This window comes from Bidens hawaiensis, unplaced genomic scaffold (genome assembly GCF_021521415.1).
Source record: "Bidens hawaiensis isolate Kalapana, Puna unplaced genomic scaffold, B.hawaiensis_p1.1 tig00003781_1, whole genome shotgun sequence".
NCBI lineage: Eukaryota > Viridiplantae > Streptophyta > Magnoliopsida > Asterales > Asteraceae > Bidens > Bidens hawaiensis.
Genome location: NW_027491218.1, coordinates 710,124 through 733,255, shown reverse-complemented (window position 1 = coordinate 733,255; position 23,132 = coordinate 710,124). Strand labels below are relative to the sequence as shown.

The 23,132-nt window shown below is 42.1% G+C and overlaps 1 protein-coding gene across 1 annotated transcript; it reads left to right on the top strand.

The window, feature by feature from the left end:
• The first annotated feature begins 15,246 nt into the window (after window positions 1-15,246).
• LOC143624398 (uncharacterized) lies at window positions 15,247-17,191 on the top strand. Its single transcript, XM_077095068.1, has 4 exons — window positions 15,247-15,468; window positions 15,545-15,648; window positions 16,302-16,473; window positions 16,585-17,191. Exons 1-4 carry the CDS (start codon window positions 15,283-15,285, stop codon window positions 17,146-17,148), a joined length of 1,026 nt encoding a protein of 341 aa, XP_076951183.1. The 5' UTR covers window positions 15,247-15,282; the 3' UTR covers window positions 17,149-17,191.
• Window positions 17,192-23,132: the final 5,941 nt, after the last annotated feature.

The following is a 23,132-nucleotide window of genomic DNA, read 5'->3' as shown; positions in this document are numbered from 1 at the left end:
TTCATTTTTTGCATTTTATGTAGACATGTGTCTTGCAATATTATTAAAAAAATTACTATTTTTTTCTTAAAAAGGCAGATGTGCGTCTAATTAGAATGTTGTGTTCAATTCCTAGATTTAATTCAATATCGTAATAAGCTTTAATGCACTTTTATACTTATACACTTTTCTGTATAAGGCATTACAACGTGCGTCAACGTTAGAGGTTTATTTATTATTGTCTAAAGCAAAAGGCACACCTCTGTTATACGGTTCTTAGAATTTTTAATACAAAATTAGTTTGAAAATAAATACCTCTCACTCACTCTCTCTCTCTCTCTCTATTAATATAGTAACTAAACGTAACAAATCGTTTGAAATGAAAAAATAAGTTTTCGATTGTGCTAATCCAACCACAGCTCTGGTTTTAATTGTATGTATCTATTCTTTTTTATTAAATTTGTCACATCATCACTCTACTTTGATTTACATCCGGTACTTTCACATATTGAGGGTAAGTTTGACTCAAGCTACTGGAAGAAGAGTACAAGAAACAAATGCCTATGCTCGTACTCAAATTGTTTGTCATTGTGAAAGATAGGATTCAATTTTTTTGAGGCTCATATATGTATATCAATAACATCATAGCCCAAGTCAAATTCACAATTATTTAAGTACGAAAAACGAAAGAAATACTTTATTATCATCAAACGAATTTAATAGTTATATAATCATGTAATTTAACATCGCATCAATACTAGAAACCTTTACACTGAACTCTTAGTAACCTTAACAACGAATCTTAATCCACATTTCAATTATAAATAATAACTTGTTAAGCCATAACACTAATTTTTTACATTTTAATTTGATTTTTTGCTATTTTTATTATGTTATTGACCCAAACCACTTAACCGAACTGGACAGATAATTGATCGTTCATCCCTTAGAAATTTTTGAACTCAAAGAAAAAAATGTCTAACTACGCCGCTGTAGAAGGATATGCACACCTACATTTGTTGCTTCCCATTATCTTCTATGACTTGGACTTAAATTGTTTTGTACTGATTCGATATATATTACCTTTCCTTTTCATGTTATTTACATATTTTCAGTTGAGATAGACAGATTAACCTCATTGGATGTGGGAAAACTATTATTATAATCATGAATAATGTTGCTATAATCCAATAATATCGAAGAAAATTGTAAAGGATGATTTAGACATATATTAGAGGTCCTTTTCTTCGTTTTAAGATAATAAGTTATATTTTATACTTGTACATTTAAATATGAAAATTATTACTAACACCCTTTGTATTCTTTATAGTAATATTTAGTGGTAAACTTATAAAACCTTACCAACACTCTACTATCAACAATATTAGCTAAAAGTCTAAAACATTAAAAATTACTGTAAGAAGATTTAAAAAAAAACAATTAATAATCTGTATTTTTAATTTTTATTGTAAGAAGATCTAGAGCATTCTTAGCTGGTTATCTATCTCCAACTCTATTATTACACTCAAATTACTATCTTTTATCTCTCGTTTTCAATTAAATTTGTCATGACATTTTCTTTCTTCTCGACTCACAAACAATTTCAACAAATATTAAAAAAAAATTAGAGTATGAAAGGTGTTTCTTCAAATTTACTCATGAACAGTAACATTTTCTCTCTACTTCATTCACTACCACTTACACTCATTCTATAAAAAAATGAAGTACACACTCACATCTTTTAGAGGAGGTGTTAGTGAATGCTCTTATCTAAACCCTTAAACCATAACTATATCTTCTTTTATTTGTTTTTATTTTCTTATAAATAATACTATATAACAATATACCCTTTTTGCTAACTTATCTTAAATAGTATATATATTGTTTACTAGCATAACAAGTAGCAAACTAATCCCAAAATGAGTGAATATGAAAGTATAGGGACACAAAGTGTAAATATTTGATAAATGGAGATTGAACTTGTGAATCATAAGTTGACCGACAACAACTCTTCCTTTGCAAGGAAATGCCAATAACGCGTCTAGACATGTCTTTAGTTCTTTACTCGTTTACTAATGATGCATTTATTAATAAAAACATGTTTAGATATTGTGTAAAACTGAAATAAGATAAAGGAGCTGCTTGGTAACTTCTTTATGATTCCATTAACAGACTACATATAACCAGTCAACGTTAAGCGTGTTTAGTTCATTAGAATAACACATTCGAATAAGTCAGCAATCCTCTTAACCACTAATTAAGTTTTAGAAACAATTATTACTAATTTTACTCTATACGACAGCTTTTTTTTAATTATTGTTTATAATTGTATGACTTAAAAGCTTGTGAAGAAACACTAAGTGAACCCTGGACAGATTATAGATAATCTGGGGGTTAAGTAATGTTTCCCACGGATGAGGTCCAGCAGAGAAGGTTGTTCTTCAGGGGACCTGCAAAACAGACACCGTAAGCTCGTCACTGAGAAGGGGGGGTTCCTCCTTGTGACCACCCTCCGGCGTGAGAATCAGACTAGATTGCTCTGAATATAAGTGTATATTAAGAGATTGCTAGATAAGATTGAGATATCAGATGATGTCCTTACCATTCCAAGGTGTTGGAGTATTTATAGCCGAAGGTAGGTTTCCAAGCAGGTACAGCCGGCTGAATAGTATTCCTGTTCAACCAACAGTGGACTACGCACAGGCCATGCTGGTTGGTGGATAGGTTACGGCCAACAGTAATAAGGTCGGCTGTATACTGTTCCTTTACTGCCGACTACGCACTGTTCCACCAACTGTAGGCTGCGCACGTCCCATCGTAAGGGTTGGTGAGTAGGCAGCGGCTAATAGTGACAAACAGTACTAGAGGGTGCTCCTCCTCGTATTGTTGTCGGTGAGCTGTCACCCTGTGATTAGTTCATGGGCTGCTCTGGTCAAACTGTCTGTTCCGTCCATACCTTAGTAGGTATAGTACGAAAGACCTTCCAGAAGCATACGGACTGGCTCATTTAGGCGGGAGTGTTCCCGCCTTGCTCATTCCTTCATGTGACTACTGAAGTAACGAATGCCTTGTGCGTGTAGCCTTGCTGTTAGTGCGGGTAGCCTTCCCTGATGGCTTGTATCCGCAGCTGCGGGAACAGGCGGGGTACTTCACCATTGGGAGGCTTTCCCTGCGGGTACAGCTGACGTACTGCGCGTAAGGTTCTTTGAGCATGGTGGGTCCTGCTGGAGCAGTTGGTCAGTGCGCAGACGTCCCTGTTCAAGGTGAGTCTTGCGGGTCCAACTGGGCTCTGCTGGGACCTACCTCTTCAAGTCCCCTCAGTCCAATGTTCTTCTCATGAATTATTAATAAGTGAGGTGAACTTTTGGACTTAGCAAGGGGTTTTGAAAAGGGTTTAGTTTTTCGGTTTTCCGTGGTGATTCATCCCGCGGTTTTCCTGATGTCACGCAGAAATTCCCGACTTTTCTGCTTGATCTTTGGGTGTGAAGCGGGTAGGTTTGTAACCTCCTCGCACGTCAGGAGCGTTGAGTCCCACTTGTGTGGATTCTCCATGTGGTCTTGGTGGTTTTCGACATAGTGATCAATTATGCTAAAACCACCAATTCCATCTTGGAGTTTCAAACAATATAGTTCTCGACGTTCCCGTCGTGCGGGAATGTTATTCACGTTTCCGCAAGCATGGCCCAGAAGATCCTTCTTGGTTTGAATTCCCTGCAGAGTGCTAAGTACGTGAAGGGTTTTGCCTTGACACTGTACCCACACTCGTCTTACGGTTACTTTACTTCCAAGGTATTCCTGGCGTCAATTCCCTGCGGGTGCTAAGTATGTGAAGGGTTTTGCCTTGACACTGTACCCGCATCCGTCTGACGGTTACTTGGTTGCCAAGTTATTCTTGGCTTCAATTCCCTGCGGGTGCTAGGTATGTGAAGGGTTTTGCCTTAACACTGTACCCGCATCCATCTTATGGTTACTTGATTGCCAAGGTAAGGGGTATTTTCCCGCTCACTTTTGAATCTTTTCGAATTTTGAATTTTGAAATTCCAAGAGTTGGTGAAAGGATAAGAACAGTCCAAACCTCTGAAACGTCGTGCGACGGTTTCTTCTGACTGTGTCAGGACGTGCAGGAAGTTATGGTGACGTGACAGTACATGGTCATTCCTGACGCTTTTTCAGGCGCGTGGGCGCGATTTTTCGGGCGCGTGGCCGCGAAATTAATGGTATGCGTCCTGTCAACAGCTGTTGCCAGCTTGCTTTTTGCCACGTGTCATAGTTTCATTGCACCTTCGTTTTCTCTCTCTTCCGCATTAATTTCATCGCATTAATTGCGATTAGTATATAAAGGGGGAGAGGGTTCTTTGTAATCCACACTTTCACTCTTCTCTTCATCTTTTTAAGCGGTTTCCGGCGAATACTCATCCTTTTCAGGCAAGCATTCTCCCGAAATCGTTCTCTTCTTTTACAAGATGTCTCGTGATATCGATTCTACAGCTGATGACAAGAGTACTGCTGGTGAGTGCCAGTGTGCTCTGCCTGGCGATCTATATCGGTACGTCGTCAGGAAGTTCATGCTCGAGTCTCTCGAGCCTGAGTTTCCTGAACCCTACCAGACGGTATACGATGCCCCCAGAGGCAAGATCGGGGTTTATGCTGCATTCTTTGTCTATGGGAATCTTAGGTTCCCGTTGACAAAGTTTGTTTACCGTGTCCTTGAGAGGCACGGTGTTCATTTGACCGAGTTGCACCCCATGGCGATCACCAAGATTCGCCACTTTGAGTGGGTGTGCCGGATACTGGGCGTTGAGCCCTATGTTGACCGCCTGATGACCTTCTACACTTGGAGGTGCATCCAGGGGTGGTACACATTGACAACCCGGATTAAGGGTTTAAAGATCTGCGCGACCGAGCGCAGTCTTCGCGCGTGGAAGAGGGAGTTCTTCTTCATATCCGCCCGCTCCATCCCCATTGCCATGAAATTCAAGAACGGGCAGGCACTTCCCAGCCTTCACGCCTCCAGCTACCAGGAGGCGAAATGGTTTGCCAAGATATCTCGGGTCCAATCTCCGGTTTACCGGTTTTCGGAGTCCGGGATGGTGATGCTGGGGATGAGCCGGGTGTGGAAGGAGGCTGATGCGCGCAAGATTCTAATCGTCCTCGAATACGGTTCGAACTCTGTTCCTTACGGTATGCCTTTTTCCCTTTTGTTGATTTTGATTTTCTTCTAACTTCTTTCCTGTTTATTTCAGAGGGGAACGACCTGCAGTCGCTCCTTAATCCGCGGGAGGCTGATGGTCCCGCCCGGATGGGTACTCGTGCTCTAGACGAGAACGAGTTGCCCATCCTAGAACAAACGGCGGATCGGTTCGTGGAGGTCTATCCGCTAGGCCATGAGATCCTTAGCGCCCGTCGGCCAGGTAAGGCGCTCTTCGACCCTCGACCCCTCAATGTTGAAACCTCTGCTGGAATTCCTCTAATCGTATGTTCTGATGAGGAATCCGCAGATGGTCCTCCGTTGGTGCGGAAGAAGAAGGCTGCCGGCGGGAAGGGGAAGGAGAAGGCCTCCACTGCCGATCCAGCGCCTCGGTCTGATTCGGAGACCGAGAGCGAAGAGGTGGCGGGGAATCCCGGTGGTGATAAGACCACCGCTCCGGAGGTTGCGACTGTCACCTCCGGAGAGCCAAAGAAGACGACGGTGACGGGCGCAAAGAGGCCGGCTCCATCGGGTCCGTCCCCGCCTCTCCGTACCTTTAGGCTCAAGAAAACCCGTAAGTACAACTTTCCTTTAGCTTTTATCTTCATAGCTTAATCCTTAGTCTTTTAACACTTTTCTTCTTTACGCAGGCGTGGATGTTGGCGCATTCCAGGGTGAAGGGCCGAGTAGTACCTCTCCGCCAATGACGGTAGGCTTGGTCAGCCTACCTGAGGCGTCGACCCAGGCGCCTGCGCCTGCTTCCACTGGATCAGTTGCTCACTCCTTTGAGCCGACTGTTCCAGCCGAGATGACTTCACCGCCGGCTGTGAGTGCGATTTTTACAGCATCATTCACCGAGCCGGCGGTTACCATTGCTGCGGATTCCGCGGCAGCGACCGCGGCGGCGACCACGGCGGCTGCTACCATGCCCCCGCCATCGGCCACGACGGCCGGTCCCTCAGGTACGTATGGGGCTTCCCGCCAATCTTTGCCACCTTCCCATCTGCCTGACCTCTTGGATGGATTTCCTTTGGGTTCAGGTGATGGGTTCGGCGGCTATCGGCCCGTTATTGACCCTACAGGTGCGTAGGGTTCTTCTGGCCCATTTTATACATATATATTTTATCATCTTTTCCTAACTGCTTTGTGTTTTTTGCAGTGTCGGATTCCAATGAAGTGTATGTTCCACGATGGAACATTCGCCGAGGAACAACCCTTCGCACCCCTGTGGAGTGCGTGGAATGGGCTCGTCACGCTGCTCCCAGTGGTGCGTTGGGGGAAGCCATGGCTAGCTACCAGGAGGGTAGACTAACCAATGAGCTTTGGGTTCTCCTGGCCCGGATGCAGCCGCGCGTCGAGCTGCTTTGTCGTGAAAACGACAAGTTAAAAGCAGCTCGCCTCAAGGAAGTAGCTCAGGCGCGGGCTGTCCGGGAGGAGAACCAAAAACTTGCCGCAGTGGCTGCGGAGAAGGAGAAGGCCTTCAAGGCCCTCGAGGTTGAAGTTCAGGCTCGACTCGAGGCCCGTTCCAAGGCTGCCCAAGCTGTTAATGAACAGCTTCGGGTGGCTAAGGAAACTGCGAGGAACGCAACCGAGAGGGCCACCAAGGCTGAAGCTGTTGCTGAGCCTCTGCGCGTGGAGAATGAAGAACTTAAAGCCAAATTAGAGGCTCTCCAGCAGGCTCATGATGCCTTGGCGATGGAAGACGCCAAAAAGCTCCAGGAGATCTTGGACCAGAGGGGGGTGCTTGACCATACTGAGCGAAAGCTAAAGGGCGTCGAAGAGGCTGCGGCTAAAGAAGTGTTGCTTGCCAACCTTAACAAGAGTGAAGCCGAACGCGCCCGTAACGAAGCTCAAGCTGCCCTCCAAGAAGCTCTGGCTGCCAAGGAATGGCTTCTTCGAGAAGCGTTGTCTCAGGTAAACTTTCATGTCTTTACGCTCTTCTTTGTAAATAGAAAGGGTGTTGACACTTGTATATTTTCTTATGTAGGTTGTGCATCGGGTCTTCTCAGAGACATCTTATGACGATGCTATGAGCGCAGCCCTCAACGCTTCTCACGAGGATGGGGAACGGGCCGGCTTCCTGCTTGGTCTAGGGTTCGTTGAGAAAGGCGTCCCGCCTTCCAACTTCCCTTTGTATAATGTGGATACTGAAGCTGCTTATGACCAAGCAGTGAACCAGTATGCTGCCTTCCCGCATCCGGTGGTGGAGAAGGTGAATGAAGTTGCTGCTGCTGATGATGGGCTAGCTATCCTTAGGCTTTCCTTGAACAGCCACGCTCTACTGACGGCGCTGGTCCAAGTGGAAGTGGCCCTGAAGCCTGATCCTGAAGATCCCTTCCCGCTGCTAGGATAGATTTAGTTTGTATAGATTTACTTTCTTGTAGGCGGGTAGTTACCCGGCCATTCTTGTAACGAATATTTATGAAATACAAATCTTTGTGCGGCTAAGACCGCTTCTTTCATTGGATTCCTTGCTTTATAAACGTTATGACTTGCATACTTTAGTTTAAATTAGCAATTTTCCAAGTGTTTAGAATAAGTTAACCTTTGAACGTGGTAGATAGGTGTGAAGTTTTGCTTCCTCTTCCGTGATTGTGCGGGTAGGACCGTCACTTGCACGTAGTAGGATGGCTAAACTTTACCATCTGACCTGCGTGTAGGTTTTCCTCATCTTTTGAGGATAAGTTAACCTTTGAACGTGGTAGATAATAGGTGTGAAGTTTTGCTTCCTCTTTCGTGATTGTGCGGGTATGACCGTCACTTGCACTTAGTAGGATGGCTAAACTTTACCCATATCTGACCTGCGTGTAGGTTTTCCTTATCCTTTTTAGGATAACCTTTGAACGTGGTAGATGATTGGTTGAAGTTTTGCTTCCTTGTTCGTGATTGTGCGGGTAAGACCGTCACTTGCACTTACAAGGATGGCTAAACTTTACTTACATCTGACCTGCGTGTAGGTTTTCCTTATTTTTAACGTTGTGTTTATGCGGGTTTTGCCGCCTTCCACACGTAACGACTTACTTCTTCCCCATTCATGCGGTGAATACCGGCACCAGTGTGGGAAGTTCATAAGTATAAAGGTAAAGTTAACACATTATGAAAGGAGAATCATTTCCATTAGAAGTGGCTCTAGGCCTTTTCTTTACAAGTTTTGGAATTGATCTACATATAACATTTGCGTAATTGAGCTCCATTCCATGTTCTTGGGATGGGAGTGCCATCGAGCCTTTCGAGCCGGTATGCGCCCTTTCCCAGGACTTCTTTGATAATGTATGGCCCTTCCCAGACCGGGGCCAGCTTTCCTGGGCGTTCTTAGTTCGAAGCCTCGTTGTTACGCAGTATGTAGTCTCCTACTTTGAAGTTGCAGAGTTTTACCCGCGTGTTGTAGTACTTTTGCATTTGTCGCTTGTAGTTCTCTTCACGCACTGCGGCTAAGTCTCTGCGTTCCTCGGTTAGCATAAGATCTAACCGTCTTTCCGCATCATTGTCTTCTGGCTGAATCAAGACCCTTGGTGAGGGTAAACCAATTTCGACCGGGACCATGGCTTCAGTACCATAAGTGAGGCTGAACGGGGTTTCTCCCGTACTGGCCTTCTTCAGCGTTCTGTTTGCCCAAAGGACGTGCGGAAGCTCGTCCACCCAGCCGGATCGGTGTTCCAATAGTCTTTTCTTTATGCCTTCGACGATGCTCTTATTTGCTCTTTCCACCTCACCATTACCTTGCGGGTGTGCCACTGAGGTAAAGGTGTGAGTGATTTGAAGTTCTTTCAGCCACTGTTGTAGCTTCTTGTCAGCAAAGTTGGTGCCGTTATCGCTCACCAAATTCTGTGGAAGTCCAAAACGACAAATAATAAATTCCCAAATAAATTTTTTGATATGTTTCGCGGTTGTTTGGGCTAAAGGTTTTGCTTCTATCCACTTGGTGAAGTAGTCGATGGCTACCACTAGGAACTGAACATTTCCTGCTGCTGTAGGAAATGGGCCTGTCACATCGATGGCCCACTTCTGAAATGGCCATGAAGAAGTGACTGGAACAAGTTCATTCTTCGGGCGGTGCGTGTTGGGTGCGTAAAGCTGGCAAGACCTGCATTTTCTGATGTATGCCAGTGCATCCGTATGCATCCCCGGCCAAAAGTATCCCGCGTTGTTTAGCTTGGCAACAACAGCGCGGGGGCCTGCGTGTACTCCACAGATGCCTTCGTGTACTTCCCTTAGGAGGTAGTCAGCATCTTGGTTGTCCACGCATCTTAAGAGTGGGCCAAGAAAGTTACGTCTGTAAAGGATGTCATCGATGAGTTGATAATTCATTGCTTTACAGCGTAGTTTTCTTGCCTGTGTTTTGGACTCCGGTAGTGTACCTGTCGCAAGGTATTTTATTATTGGTGTCATCCACGTTTCCGTGCCTGTTTGGATGACACAAATTTCCTTGTGCGGGACCGATGGTGTCTCGAGGAGTTCAATGCGGATATCCTTTCCTAAGTGGGTGAAGGCTAATGATGCAAGCTTGCTTAACGCATCCGCAGATTTGTTTTCACTTCGCTTGACGTGTATGACTTTGCAGCCATTGAAATCGCGCATAAGGGATTTTGCTTATGCGAGGTACAGGGCCATTGTGTCGTTCACGGCCGTGTACGTCCCGTTGATTTGATTGGCTACCAACATGGAATCCACGTGGGCTTCCAAGTTTTTCACCCCCATCTTACGCGCAATTCTCAGCCCAGCCAAGAATGCCTCATATTCGGCTTCGTTATTCGTACTTGGAAAATCCAGTCGAATAGCGTAAGTGTATTCTTGGCCTGCTGGGTTGGTTAGCTTTAGCCCTACGCCTGAACCCTCGTTACTGGCTGCTCCATCAGTGTAGAGTCGCCAGACATCATTGATGTCTTGTGCTGGAGAGGGTTGAGCCTCTTCCTGGCACTCTTTTTCCCGCGATGCAGGCACTTCTGCAATAAAGTCGGCCAGAACCTGGCCTTTTATGGCTGGTCTTGGCTTATACTTTATCGCGTATTCCCCCAACTCAATTGCCCATTTGGCTAGGCGTCCCGATAACTCGGGTTTGCCTAGATCGTTTGCAAGTTTGAAGTTTGAGAGAATGGTGATTGGGTGACCCTGGAAATATCGTCTTAGCCTGCGTGAAGCGTGTATTAGTGCTAAGACTAATTTTTCTAGGGTAGAGTACCGGGTTTCTACGTCTGTTAGGACACGGCTAACATAGTAGATTGGCATCTGGATGCCTTTTCGTTCTACTAGCAGGACTGCCCCGGTTGCTCTATCAGTTGCGGAAAGGTATAGGATTAATTCCTCTCCCGCTTTTGGTGCTGTCAGCGTTGGGAGTTCGATCAAGCGTGACCGAATCTCCTGAAAAGCTGCTTCCGCTTCAGGTGTCCAGCGGAAGTGCGTTTTCTTTAAACAGTTTCTCAATGTTGACACGAATGGAAACGACTTATCCGCGTGGTTTGCCAAAAAGCGATTAAGTGCCACTAGTCGTCCATTAAGTGTCTGAGCCTGTTTGATGGTAGTAGGTGATTCCATTTTGATAATGGCTTCGACCTTTTCAGGGTTCGCTCTGAAGCCATCTTTAGTGACGATGACCCCCAAGAACTTCCCTTCTTCCATTCCAAAGGCACACTTGCTCGGGTTGAGCTTCATGTTTATCTTCCTGAGCGTGTTGAAAGTTTCTTCGATGTCTTTCAACATCGCTTCTGGGTCAGGGCTTTTGATGACCAAGTCATCCATGTAGACTTCCAAGTTCCTCCCAATTTGGGAATGAAACTCTTTGTCCATCAGACGTTGGTATGTGGACCCGGCATTCTTAAGTCCGAATGGCATCATTTGATAACAAAATGTGCCATCGGGCGTCCGAAAAGCGGTTTTGTCCTGATCATCAACGGCCATGTGGATTTGATGGTACCCCTTTTACGCGTCCAGGAAGCATTTAAGGCGGAATGGTGCCAACGAATCCACCTTAAGATCAATTTCAGGTAACGGATAACAATCTTTGGGGCATGCTTTGTTCAAATCTTTGAAATCTATGCACATGCGCCATTGTTTGTCATTCTTCGGTACCATAACGGGATTTGCAACCCAAGTTTGATATCTACTAACGCGTACGATGCCTGCGTCAAGGAGTTCCTTAACTTGGGTTCTACACGCGTTAGTTTGTTCTGGCCCCATTACTCTGCGCTTTTGTACGATCGGCGTGACAGCCGGATCGCATTTGAGCTTATGCTCTGCCTTACTCCGGGGTACACCAGTCATGTCAGCTGGTGTCCACGCGAAGATGTCGGCGTTCCTTTGTAATAAGCGCTTAAGTAAGGTGCGTGTGGGATCAACAATTGTTGGGACAATGGTGACGGCCTGGTCCGGGTACTTGCCGTTGAAGGCCCATCTTTCTGGTTCGGTGATGGTTGGTTTAGCCATCTTTGGTTTGGGTTTAGATGAGACAGATGCGATGCATACCTGGGGAATGCCGGTGATCATCGCTACACCCTCAGCTGTTGGCCATCCCATCATGCCGTGGACTGAGGATACCACGGCGTTGAATCTTGCCATCCCGTCTCTCCCGAAGAGAATGTCGTATGTGTGGTGTGGCTTCCTCATCACGACAAAGTCCACATCTTCTGTGCGGGAGTGTTTCCCATCCGTAAGAGTTACAGGGAAAGATAGGATACCCAGGGGGGTGTTTGTGCTGCCATCAAACCCTTCCATCGATGCGCAGATCGTTTCCAGGCGTTCCTTGTCTTCGTCATCAAGCTTGTCGAAGAACTGCCTGTACATCACCGTCGACGATGCGCCGTTGTCAGCAAGAGTGCGGGAGGTGATGTAGTGCCCCAGCTGGCTTTTGATGACGATAGGGCCTTCTTTGCTGGGTCCTCCTGGCACTCGCGGGAAGCGCACCTCAGCTTCCTTCCACGCACATGGTTCTGGCGTTCGCCTTTTTCTTCCTCTGATGTTACCATGGACCATGTTGATGCTAATGTCAACGGGCTTTCGTCCGTTGCCTCGGTACCGGTTGTCGTTCCGTCCTCCCTTCTTGATTGATGCCACCAGGTGTGCCAGTCTTCCATCCTTGACGAATGCTTCAATAATATCCTTCAAGGATGTACACTCTTCCGTACCGTGATCTTTTGTCCCGTGGAAGTCACAGGATTTGCTCTGATCCGCATTAGGTCGGTGCCGGATCACTGGAGCTTTTGGCCACGGTAGCTTTTCAGTGGCAAATATCTCCGTGACGCTTTTGGTGAGTGGCGTCCACCGGTGCTTTTGGCTTGAAGGGTGTGTGTGATTTCTTCCGCCAACAAGAGGGCGAGAGCTGGATGAGGTGTCAAAGTTTACCCTTGACTGCCAGATACCTAGCTTCCTCTTTTTGTTCTGCCGGGCGATCCGGACATTGTTCTCTCTTGTTCTCTGCGTGTAGAGGTGTGTACTCTGGGGAAGGTCCCTTCCCAGTTGCTTCTCCGTCTCGGCAAAGCGCTTGGCCGCCGTCATGATGGCATCCCATGTTTGGCGAGGGGCCCTCGTTCGTTTTTCCAACTGGGCATCAGTGAACCCCTGTGGAATATTTACTGCACTTGCCCCGGCTTGGGTAGTCGGGGTAATGTTCGTAAGATTTGTGTAACCGCCGGTGTTCCCCCCAGTTGCTGGGGTTGTGGTTACCGGGGTTTCTTGGTCGGTTACTGGCCTTGGGACCGGAGTAACGTTAACCATTTCTTCAGAAACTTTAAAAAAAACTAAATTAGTTCTAGCTTTTATGCACGGATGGCGCCAATGAAGAAACACTAAGTGAACCCTGGACAGATTATAGATAATCTGGGGGTTAAGTAATGTTTCCCACGGATGAGGTCCAGCAGAGAAGGTTGTTCTTCAGGGGACCTGCAAAACAGACACCGTAAGCTCGTCACTGAGAAGGGGGGGGGGTTCCTCCTTGTGACCACCCTCCGGCGTGAGAATCAGACTAGATTGCTCTGAATATAAGTGTATATTAAGAGATTGCTAGATAAGATTGAGATATCAGATGATGTCCTTACCATTCCAAGGTGTTGGAGTATTTATAGCCGAAGGTAGGTTTCCAAGCAGGTACAGCCGGCTGAATAGTATTCCTGTTCAACCAACAGTGGACTACGCACAGGCCATGCTGGTTGGTGGATAGGTTACGGCCAACAGTAATAAGGTCGGCTGTATACTGTTCCTTTACTGCCGACTACGCACTGTTCCACCAACTGTAGGCTGCGCACGTCCCATCGTAAGGGTTGGTGAGTAGGCAGCGGCTAATAGTGACAAACAGTACTAGAGGGTGCTCCTCCTCGTATTGTTGTCGGTGAGCTGTCACCCTGTGATTAGTTCATGGGCTGCTCTGGTCAAACTGTCTGTTCCGCCCATACCTTAGTAGGTATAGTACGAAAGACCTTCCAGAAGCATACGGACTGGCTCATTTAGGCGGGAGTGTTCCCGCCTTGCTCATTCCTTCATGTGACTACTGAAGTAACGAATGCCTTGTGCGTGTAGCCTTGCTGTTAGTGTGGGTAGCCTTCCCTGATGGCTTGTATCCGCAGCTGCGGGAACAGGCGGGGTACTTCACCATTGGGAGGCTTTCCCTGCGGGTACAGCTGGCGTACTGCGCGTAAGGTTCTTTGAGCATGGTGGGTCCTGCTGGAGCAGTTGGTCAGTGCGCAGACGTCCCTGTTCAAGGTGAGTCTTGCGGGTCCAACTGGGCTCTGCTGGGACCTACCTCTTCAATGAAGAAACACTAAGTGAACCCTGGACAGATTATAGATAATCTGGGGGTTAAGTAATGTTTCCCACGGATGAGGTCCAGCAGAGAAGGTTGTTCTTCAGGGGACCTGCAAAACAGACACCGTAAGCTCGTCACTGAGAAGGGGCGGTTCCTCCTTGTGACCACCCTCCAGCGTGAGAATCAGACTAGATTGCTCTGAATATAAGTGTATATTAAGAGATTGCTAGATAAGATTGAGATATCAGATGATGTCCTTACCATTCCAAGGTGTTGGAGTATTTATAGCCGAAGGTAGGTTTCCAAGCAGGTACAGCCGGCTGAATAGTATTCCTGTTCAACCAACAGTGAACTACGCACAGGCCATGCTGGTTGGTGGATAGGTTACGGCCAACAGTAATAAGGTCGGCTGTATACTGTTCCTTTACTGCCGACTACGCACTGTTCCACCAACTGTAGGCTGCGCACGTCCAATCGTAAGGGTTGGTGAGTAGGCAGCGGCTAATAGTGACAAACAGTACTAGAGGGTGCTCCTCCTCGTATTGTTGTCGGTGAGCTGTCACCCTGTGATTAGTTCATGGGCTGCTCTGGTCAAACTGTCTGTTCCGCCCATACCTTAGTAGGTATAGTACGAAAGACCTTCCAGAAGCATACGGACTGGCTCATTTAGGCGGGAGTGTTCCCGCCTTGCTCATTCCTTCATGTGACTACTGAAGTAACGAATGCCTTGTGCGTGTAGCCTTGCTGTTAGTGCGGGTAGCCTTCCCTGATGGCTTGTATCCGCAGCTGCGGGAACAGGCGGGGTACTTCACCATTGGGAGGCTTTCCCTTCGGGTACAGCTGGCGTACTGCGCGTAAGGTTCTTTGAGCATGGTGGGTCCTGCTGGAGCAGTTGGTCAGTGCGCAGACGTCCCTGTTCAAGGTGAGTCTTGCGGGTCCAACTGGGCTCTGCTGGGACCTACCTCTTCAGCTTGTATTCACCATTTCACAGCTCATAAGAGAAACATCGCAAACAGGACCATAAACGGATCGAATCAAATCGAACCAGACGAGACCTTGTCTGTGTGTGGCCGTTAAGCTTTTGTCGAACAAACAAACGGTTCACAAACACTCAACCAAACGAAAATTCATGTCCAGTTCATTTATTAAACAAAGAAACATAAACAAACTTCTTACCAAACGGACGTTCAGTTTGTTTACAGCCCTAATCACAGATGAAATAATTTATTTATGAAAGCCTAAATAATTGTAACATTTTATAAAAAGTTGTTTACAACAACAAAACTTGAGGGCTATATGTGTAACATTTTTCTCCATAAAAGCCTAAAAGATTTGCAACAAATTTCGTCCGTCATATTTGAAGCCTTTTTTTCCCGTTCATACCATGGGAAGAAAGCTAGATGTTCTCCTTGGCCGGAAATTCAAACCCTCAAAGTTCAAAGCCACCATAAACCTTGCGGTCTCGCGTGTCGCTGTTCTCAAGAACCAGCGTCACGCGCGACTGGGGGTGGCTCGATCTGATATTATTCAGCTCCTTCAGCTTAACCATCATGAACACGCGCTTCTTCGGGTACTATTTATTTTATTTTTGTTACAATTTCTGTTTATCGGTTAATTCGGTTATGTTAACTAGATATTTTTAACAGGTTGATCAAGTGATCAAGGAGCAGAACATGTTAGATGTGTTGGTGATGGTGGATGGTTATTGTCATTTACTATTGCAGATGGTTAATCTTATAGAAAAAGAAAAGTATGTACTTTGTAATTTATATAATTATATTACACTACTATTTACTAAATTAAACAAGTAAGTATCATCGATGGTTGGTTACAGACGGATAAACTCCGTCTGTATCACTTACGAAATTAATTTTTATGAAATATGATGAAGTTAAGAAGATATTCTTAAATTTCAAAAGGTTTCTGATACTCATTTATTTAGTAGTGTTTTTTTATTTTTTTTAACATTTTGTTTTTAGTTAAGGTAAAATGAAAAAGTTCCCAAGTTTCATATAGGATACTCATTTTATATCACTGTTAGTCGGTAAATTTTTTAACATATTTTGTAAGTTTACATTGACGGTTATTTACCGGCAAACGAATTCTGTCAATAATAACCTAGTTTTCTCGACGATATATAAGTTTGAGAAGAATCTAAAATTTTAGACTGTATTATGACGGTGGAACTTATTTGTTTAGTAGTGTTTGTTTCTAAAACTTTTAACATTTTTCGCAAATTGACAAACGGGTAACACTAAAGGTAGGTTACCCGTTGACTAATTTCGTCAGTAATCACTAACTGATTTATGACGGAATCTGGAAAATTAAAAATTAACAAATTATTTGTTTGGTACTTTTAATTCCTTAAACTTTTTTTTAACATTTTGTGCAAATTTAATTCAGGGATTGTCCAGATGAGCTAAAAGAAGCGGTATCAAGCTTGCTATATGCCGCTCCGAGATGCGGGGAGTTCCCGGAGCTTCAAGAGGTCCGGGAAATCCTCACGTCTCGTTACGGTAAGGACTTCGCGCAAGGTGCTATGGAGTTACGAAGTTATTCCGGAGTTAACACCCGAGTAAGAAATATTATTAATCATATCATATTATATCATATCATATTGTATCAGATTAATTTGTGTTTTTTTATGTTAAAGATTTAAAATTAATCAAGTTGTTGATGGTTTTAGATGATACAAAAACTATCCCCGCGACAATCGAGTTTAGAAACCCGAATGAAGATTTTAAACGAGATCGCAGCCGAGAACGGTGTTGTTTTAAAACTAGAAGATTCGTCTCCGGTGGTTGAAGAAGAATCAACGAAAAGCGGGACTACAAACGATTTGGTTGATGAAGTGTTGAGTTTTCCTGAATCTAGAAAGGGGAAAAAGAAATATAGGGATGTAGAGGACGCTGCACAGGCCGCGTTTGAATCTGCGGCCTATGCAGCAGCCGCCGCTAGGGCCGCAGTGGAGCTGTCGAGATCACGATCTTTTGGGTCTGATAATCCCGACAGCCCCAATTCTCGGCCAAGAAAAGTACTTGATTCCAACCTGGAAAAATCGAAACTAGAAATGAAAGACAATGTGGTTTTTGATGAAAGTGACAATGAGATTAAAGATGAGGTTAGTGATTATTTATCATCAAAACAAGTGGAGATTGAAACAGGATTTGAGGAAGAGGTGAAGATGCAACAACTAGATTTGACGAGGAGGCCGATGTCGGTGAGGACTAGACGAGTGTATGGACGGTAATGAGTAAGGGTGTTCATGGTTCGGTTTTTGGGTTATTTTTTATTTTATTATTTTTTTCCTTTCTGGTTTGATTGTGTAATAAGATTATATTTTTTGTACTTGATTTTTGTTCTATGCTTTGGCTTTTGAGGGAGTGATGTGGTCTTTTAATGTAGATTATTTTTTAAATATACATATTTTCTAGTTACTATTTGCTAAAGTTGATGTCATTTGGTCATATATTCGTTTGATAAAGGGTAGTAATTTAATTTTGGTGGTAATGATTTGGGTAGGCACGAGCAAATTGTATCGAACTACCGTATAGGTACCGAATCGGTTATCAATTTGATAATGACTTTTGAGGTTTCGGAATTGTATGGTACCATTACTTTCCTGAATTATTCCCTTCGGTGGAGGTACAAGTACCGGTACCCACATTTGGACTAGGGGGTTGTTTCGATACACGACTACTCGAATAGTAATGTTAATAATTCAAATAAAATATGTAGGTTCAGTTAGTTTTTAAGACATCTTCAAACAAGATTATTAGACCAAGTGTAATAGTATAACGCTCAAGGCAATCTCATCAATACAAGGGGCGTCAAGGGTGTTAAGCACCATTACACAAAGGGGCCAAGAGCTTTATGGGTAAGCCGTATGTAAACCGGTGTTAGGGTAGATGAAAAACTGCAAAAGTTTTAGGCCAACCTAGAGTAACCAAGTGAATTGGTTATGTAGTGAGATACCAATCCACTACACTTTTAACACTTTTTTAAACGGGCTCTCGGGTCTCTTAGATCTTTATATATAGATACTCGACTCTATTGTACGCATAAGAAAAATATTATTAACATACATATCAAGCAACAAATTGTGTTACATTCCGGATTTGCTAGTAATTTTTGGAATTGAGTTAATTACTAATAAAGTTATTTAGTGTTAGTTGTATCTAATTTGACTAATGAGGTTAGCCAATATTCAATATTGGTAAAAGGAAGTATTAAATTTGAAGTTTTCGAAAGAATAATAAATAAACCTATATCAATTTTGTTGCTTCTAGAAGTTTAGTGAACTTGTGTTACTTGTGTTTATTTGTTGTGTATGAAAACGACTCTTTTGTTCCAACTTTATGGCTGTAATTAAGTAACACAAACACGATAACAACGATGAAACAACAAAAGTTATAACATTTAATCTTTATTATAGGAATATGTTAGTAGACTATTCTTTACGCCATTTTCATTTGCATTATATGAAATATGATAAAAAAAAAATAAAATTAAAAGTTATCCATAAGATTTTCATTTAGATCCGCCACAGAGTGAAATTAAATGACTATTCAAAAAACAAACAAGTGTTATAAAGAGAAATTAGTTAACCAAAGTAATAAAACAAATAAAAAACAAAAAAGGATGATTGGTTGAAATGGAAATGGACCCCACACTTTTATGCCCTATTGGGCGTTAATAGTTTCGCCACTTTCGCGTGCAAGAGGCAGAAAGAAATGGCAGATAGTAGGGCTTGATTTGTGCTATGGTGAAAATGGATGAAGGTGGGGTAAGGTGGCACGGAGTGGCGCTCTCCATCCCACCATAACACCTAGTGTAACAAGAAGCTAAGTAATACATGTTAGTATTTTAGGTAAACGGGTTCAAGTAATAAACATGTTAAATGGGTTGGATTATACATGTTAATGACACGATTGAAAAACGTGTCTACATGTCTCTAACCCTAGTAACCCGTTTATGACACGACGTTGTGTTCACGTGTCAAATAGGTTAATATGCCGAAGAATTCACGAACGATTCAATGAACGTTCCGTACATTTATTTGTTTACAGACTAAAAAGTAAATTGGATAAATATGCATACAAGTATCGTATCGTAAGGTCCATTTAAAAATACTTGCATCTTACGACGATTCTTGGTGCAATTATTTTACTTGCTCCTGTAATGGGTTGGGCCGATGTAACTTTGGCCCAAGACAAATGATTTCATTTCTTGATCCTCATAAAATTGTAATTATCACAAAGATCAATACCCAGTAGTGTTGAGTAGCCACTAGCCATAGCAAATCCCGAGACCCGACCCGATCATTTTTTAACAAGGATTTGTATGCAAATTAATTAAGAGGGAAATAAATTAAATTGGTAGATGTGTAGAACCATAATGCATCTAACGTACATTTAACTAAATATTATACTATATTAACCGGTTAAACAGGTTCGGATTGACATGTCAATGACCCTTTACAAAAATGTGTCTAAATGTCTTCAATACACTTAATGCATTTAACTTCTCTGCGTCAAATAGGTTAATAGGCCGAACAATTCACTAAAACGTTTAGTTATTTACCGGCCTAATAAAAAAATTAGATAAATATGCATGATTGCATACTTGTAGAGTTGTATGATTTGTATCTTAATATTTAGATAAATATGCGTTATGAACATATGGGCTAGGCCAATGTTGCTAATAAAAAGGAAAACAAATCAATTTGGTAGATTATTAATGCATATAACGTACTAAATCATTCTTATTTATAAAGCTATATCACCACTTTGGTGTGTGGCCAGATGTTTTGCTTCAGATTCACTTGGAATGGTTTCTTTAGTTTGATGTTACGAGTTCAAGTCCCACTCATGTGCCACATTCCTAGTAAATGAAGCACCACTGGGTGAATTAGGTCGTACGAGGTACGACATCAAACTCTCTGAGAGCTTTCAAGAGGTTTAGCCGGTGTTTGTGGTTGAAAAAAACGATAAAGAATGTGTAAGTATGTGTAAAAAGGTTTTAATGTGTATCTCTTGCCAATTTCCACTCCGCATTTAGTAAAATTTTCATGCATATATTTATTTCTCACTAATCTTTATCTAGCAAGTTACCTTTCCATGAAAATGACTTTATGCATGTGAAAATACTTGTTACACAGAATAATATTATTAAATTTGGTAAAATACACATGCATATACATTTCAATATTTCATGATAGTGAGTTGTCATCTATGCTCCTCTTGTTGATGAAGGCCTTGATATGTGAAATCATTTCTTGAGTTTGCCTTTGTGAAAGTGGAGATTTGCCAAGGATTTGGAATGCATGACCAACACCTTTATATACCACATGATCTACTTCAATTCCTGAATTCTTCAAAACACTACAAAATTCCATGTTCCTATCTTTCAACACTACTGGGTATTGATCTTTGTGATAATTACAATTTTATGAGGATCAAGAAATGAAATCATTTGTCTTGGGCCAAAGTTACATCGGCCCAACCCATTACAGGAGCAAGTAAAATAATTGCACCAAGAATATGAGATTCGACTTGTATTCAAGATTTTAAGTTATAAACTGAAAAAAATAACAAATAACATAAAAGGTTTAGAGTTAATAGCGGATGTTGTTTGATCTGCACACACACATCAAGCAACACAACACTTGACCAAGAAGTCAACAACTTTGATTTCAATCAACTGCCTTTTGAATATCACATATTAATTCACACCCCCTTAAGGATAGCATCTGGAATTAAAAAAAAACCGTTAGTTAGACTTGAACATGTGACATGTAAGATAGATGACAAGATTTACCACTACACCGGTTTTATCAGTACACCAACCTTAGGTTTATAATTAAGGTTCCATCTATGCATGGGTCGTTACAAAATTTAGTATACCATCTCCAAAGTTTTTTTAAAAATTAAACATTGAGGTCACGGGACCCCGATCATCATAGTGTGGGTCCGCCTCTGTTAACACCAATATTGTTTTCATATATTTAATTCGGATGCTTCTACAAGAAGTTGTGCACGACTAATTTATGAGAAAACAAGTGGGGTATGCATTGTTGACACAAGGGTAAAAAAGACTGGAGTTCACATTACTGAAAAATGTGGCAAAAGTGTCACAAACCAAAGAGGCCTAACTTCATGTTGTCCCCCAATAACATACTTTCCATCAACTTTAAGGCACCCTAACTCCATTAGTGGAAGTCTCTTGTCTTCTACATCTCAACATATGTGGTCTATATGGTAACAACTAACAACTCACAACTCATAATCTCTCTTTTATTTTTTATTATTTTGCTCTATCTTTAATTTGTTTTTATTACAAGCTAGGTATTACTTTTGTAAATATTGCATTCTATGTTACTCCGTATTTAATAAATATTAAAATCCAAATTGTTTAATAGTTTACAAACCAAAAAAGATAACAAATGAATGAACAATTGAATTTGAACTCATTTCATTGTCTCAACCACAAATATAACAATTATCAATCTAGTTATTTAGATTATAATTATTTATAGAGATTATAATCCATCAATTTTTTTTATAACCATCCTCGTTTTCTCCCATCATGTATGAGTAAGGATTATCAAATATTTATTTTTATTTAAAATAAAGAATATTATGTTTTAGTAGAGAGAGCAAAAAAATAACATGTTCTTACGGAGGTGCGGGGGCACAACCCGTCGAAAAACCAATCACTAGCCAACAACTGACCATTCATCCTTGAACCCACCATACACCGCTACAACAGGCGCTCCATTACGTCGTGAATCTGCCTGCTCACTATCTCTCTCCCCTAAAAAAACATCTCACTCTTTGAACGACATTCTTCAGGTACTAATACCCTCACTACTGGCAGCGATGTTCCTGTCCTACCCGAAACACCTTACCCGGGAGCATATATTGGAATTGTTTACTTTACATATATTGGAATTTGTTTACCTATATTTAAATAATGATGACGTGTGTTGATGTTTAGTTTCCTTGGCTTTAGGACATCCATAGAAAATGCCCCCTTTTGAAATATTTATACATATCTTTATTATATATCCCAAAAAAGAAGCCAATAAAAGCAAATTTTGTACATTTGAAAACTTATGGGGCATTTTGGTCAACGATTCTATCTTATTCAATAACTTTTGTAAGTCACAATGAAACCCTAAACGCAATTATGCACGTGTTTGTTAGGTTGTTCACTATGGATGGCTCTTAAAGCCCTCTACGTCATCGTCATGTAGGAAACAAGGTTTTAAAGTCATTCTCAATAACGCCTTGTGGTTTAAAACTCCTTTACTGTCATCATACACATACACACACATATATATATATACACACACACACATATATATGTATATATGTGTGTATAAGAGAGAGAGTGAGTGAGTGTGTGTGTGTAAAGCATGATGACCCACCATTTTTCCTTTACCGCCGGTTTTCACCACACCGCCTCCACCCTTACCGCCCCTATGTGGTGTCCCCCCCCCCCCTTTTACCGCCCTGGACCATGCCCATAGCGTGTAGTCTTATTGAATCTCATAGTTTTGTTTTTCGGAATGACATTACTAAATCTCTAGTAATACACACACACACACTAAGATACACAAATGAATAATAGGGGTTGTTTTACATTTTTTGTTTTTAATATTATATATTTTTTGAATTTTAATTTTATTTATTGTAAGAAAGTTAATAATATATTTAAGGTTTGATGAAGAAAATGTTTCACAAATAAAAGATATGTTATAGCCCGTTTAAAAACTATTTAGGTTTGGTGAGATCCATCACCCATATTTTTTTTTACCATAAAAGTGTTTATTAATTATAAATAATATATTTATTTTAAAAAAAAAATCGAATATTAATTTTTAGTATACATCTATCTTAAATGATTTTCATGTCAAATATTTGATAAGATTAATTTTAATTTAATGAGATTTTACAACTCGTTTAAGGGCTATCTGAATTGAGGGGCGGATCTACGGTGTTAACGGGTGGTTCCTCGGAACCACTCGAGTTTTGAAATAATAGTGTAGTTATATATAGAATTTAATAAAGGAACCACCTTATAAATTAGAAAGGAACCACTTTATAAACATTTGAAGCGCTTATCCAGATGGTAACATGTTGGTTTTGTAACCCAGAGGTCGCAGGTTCGATTCCGTTTTTGAAACTTTTTTTTTCTTTTTTTTTTACTAACTTACCCTAACATCAGTTA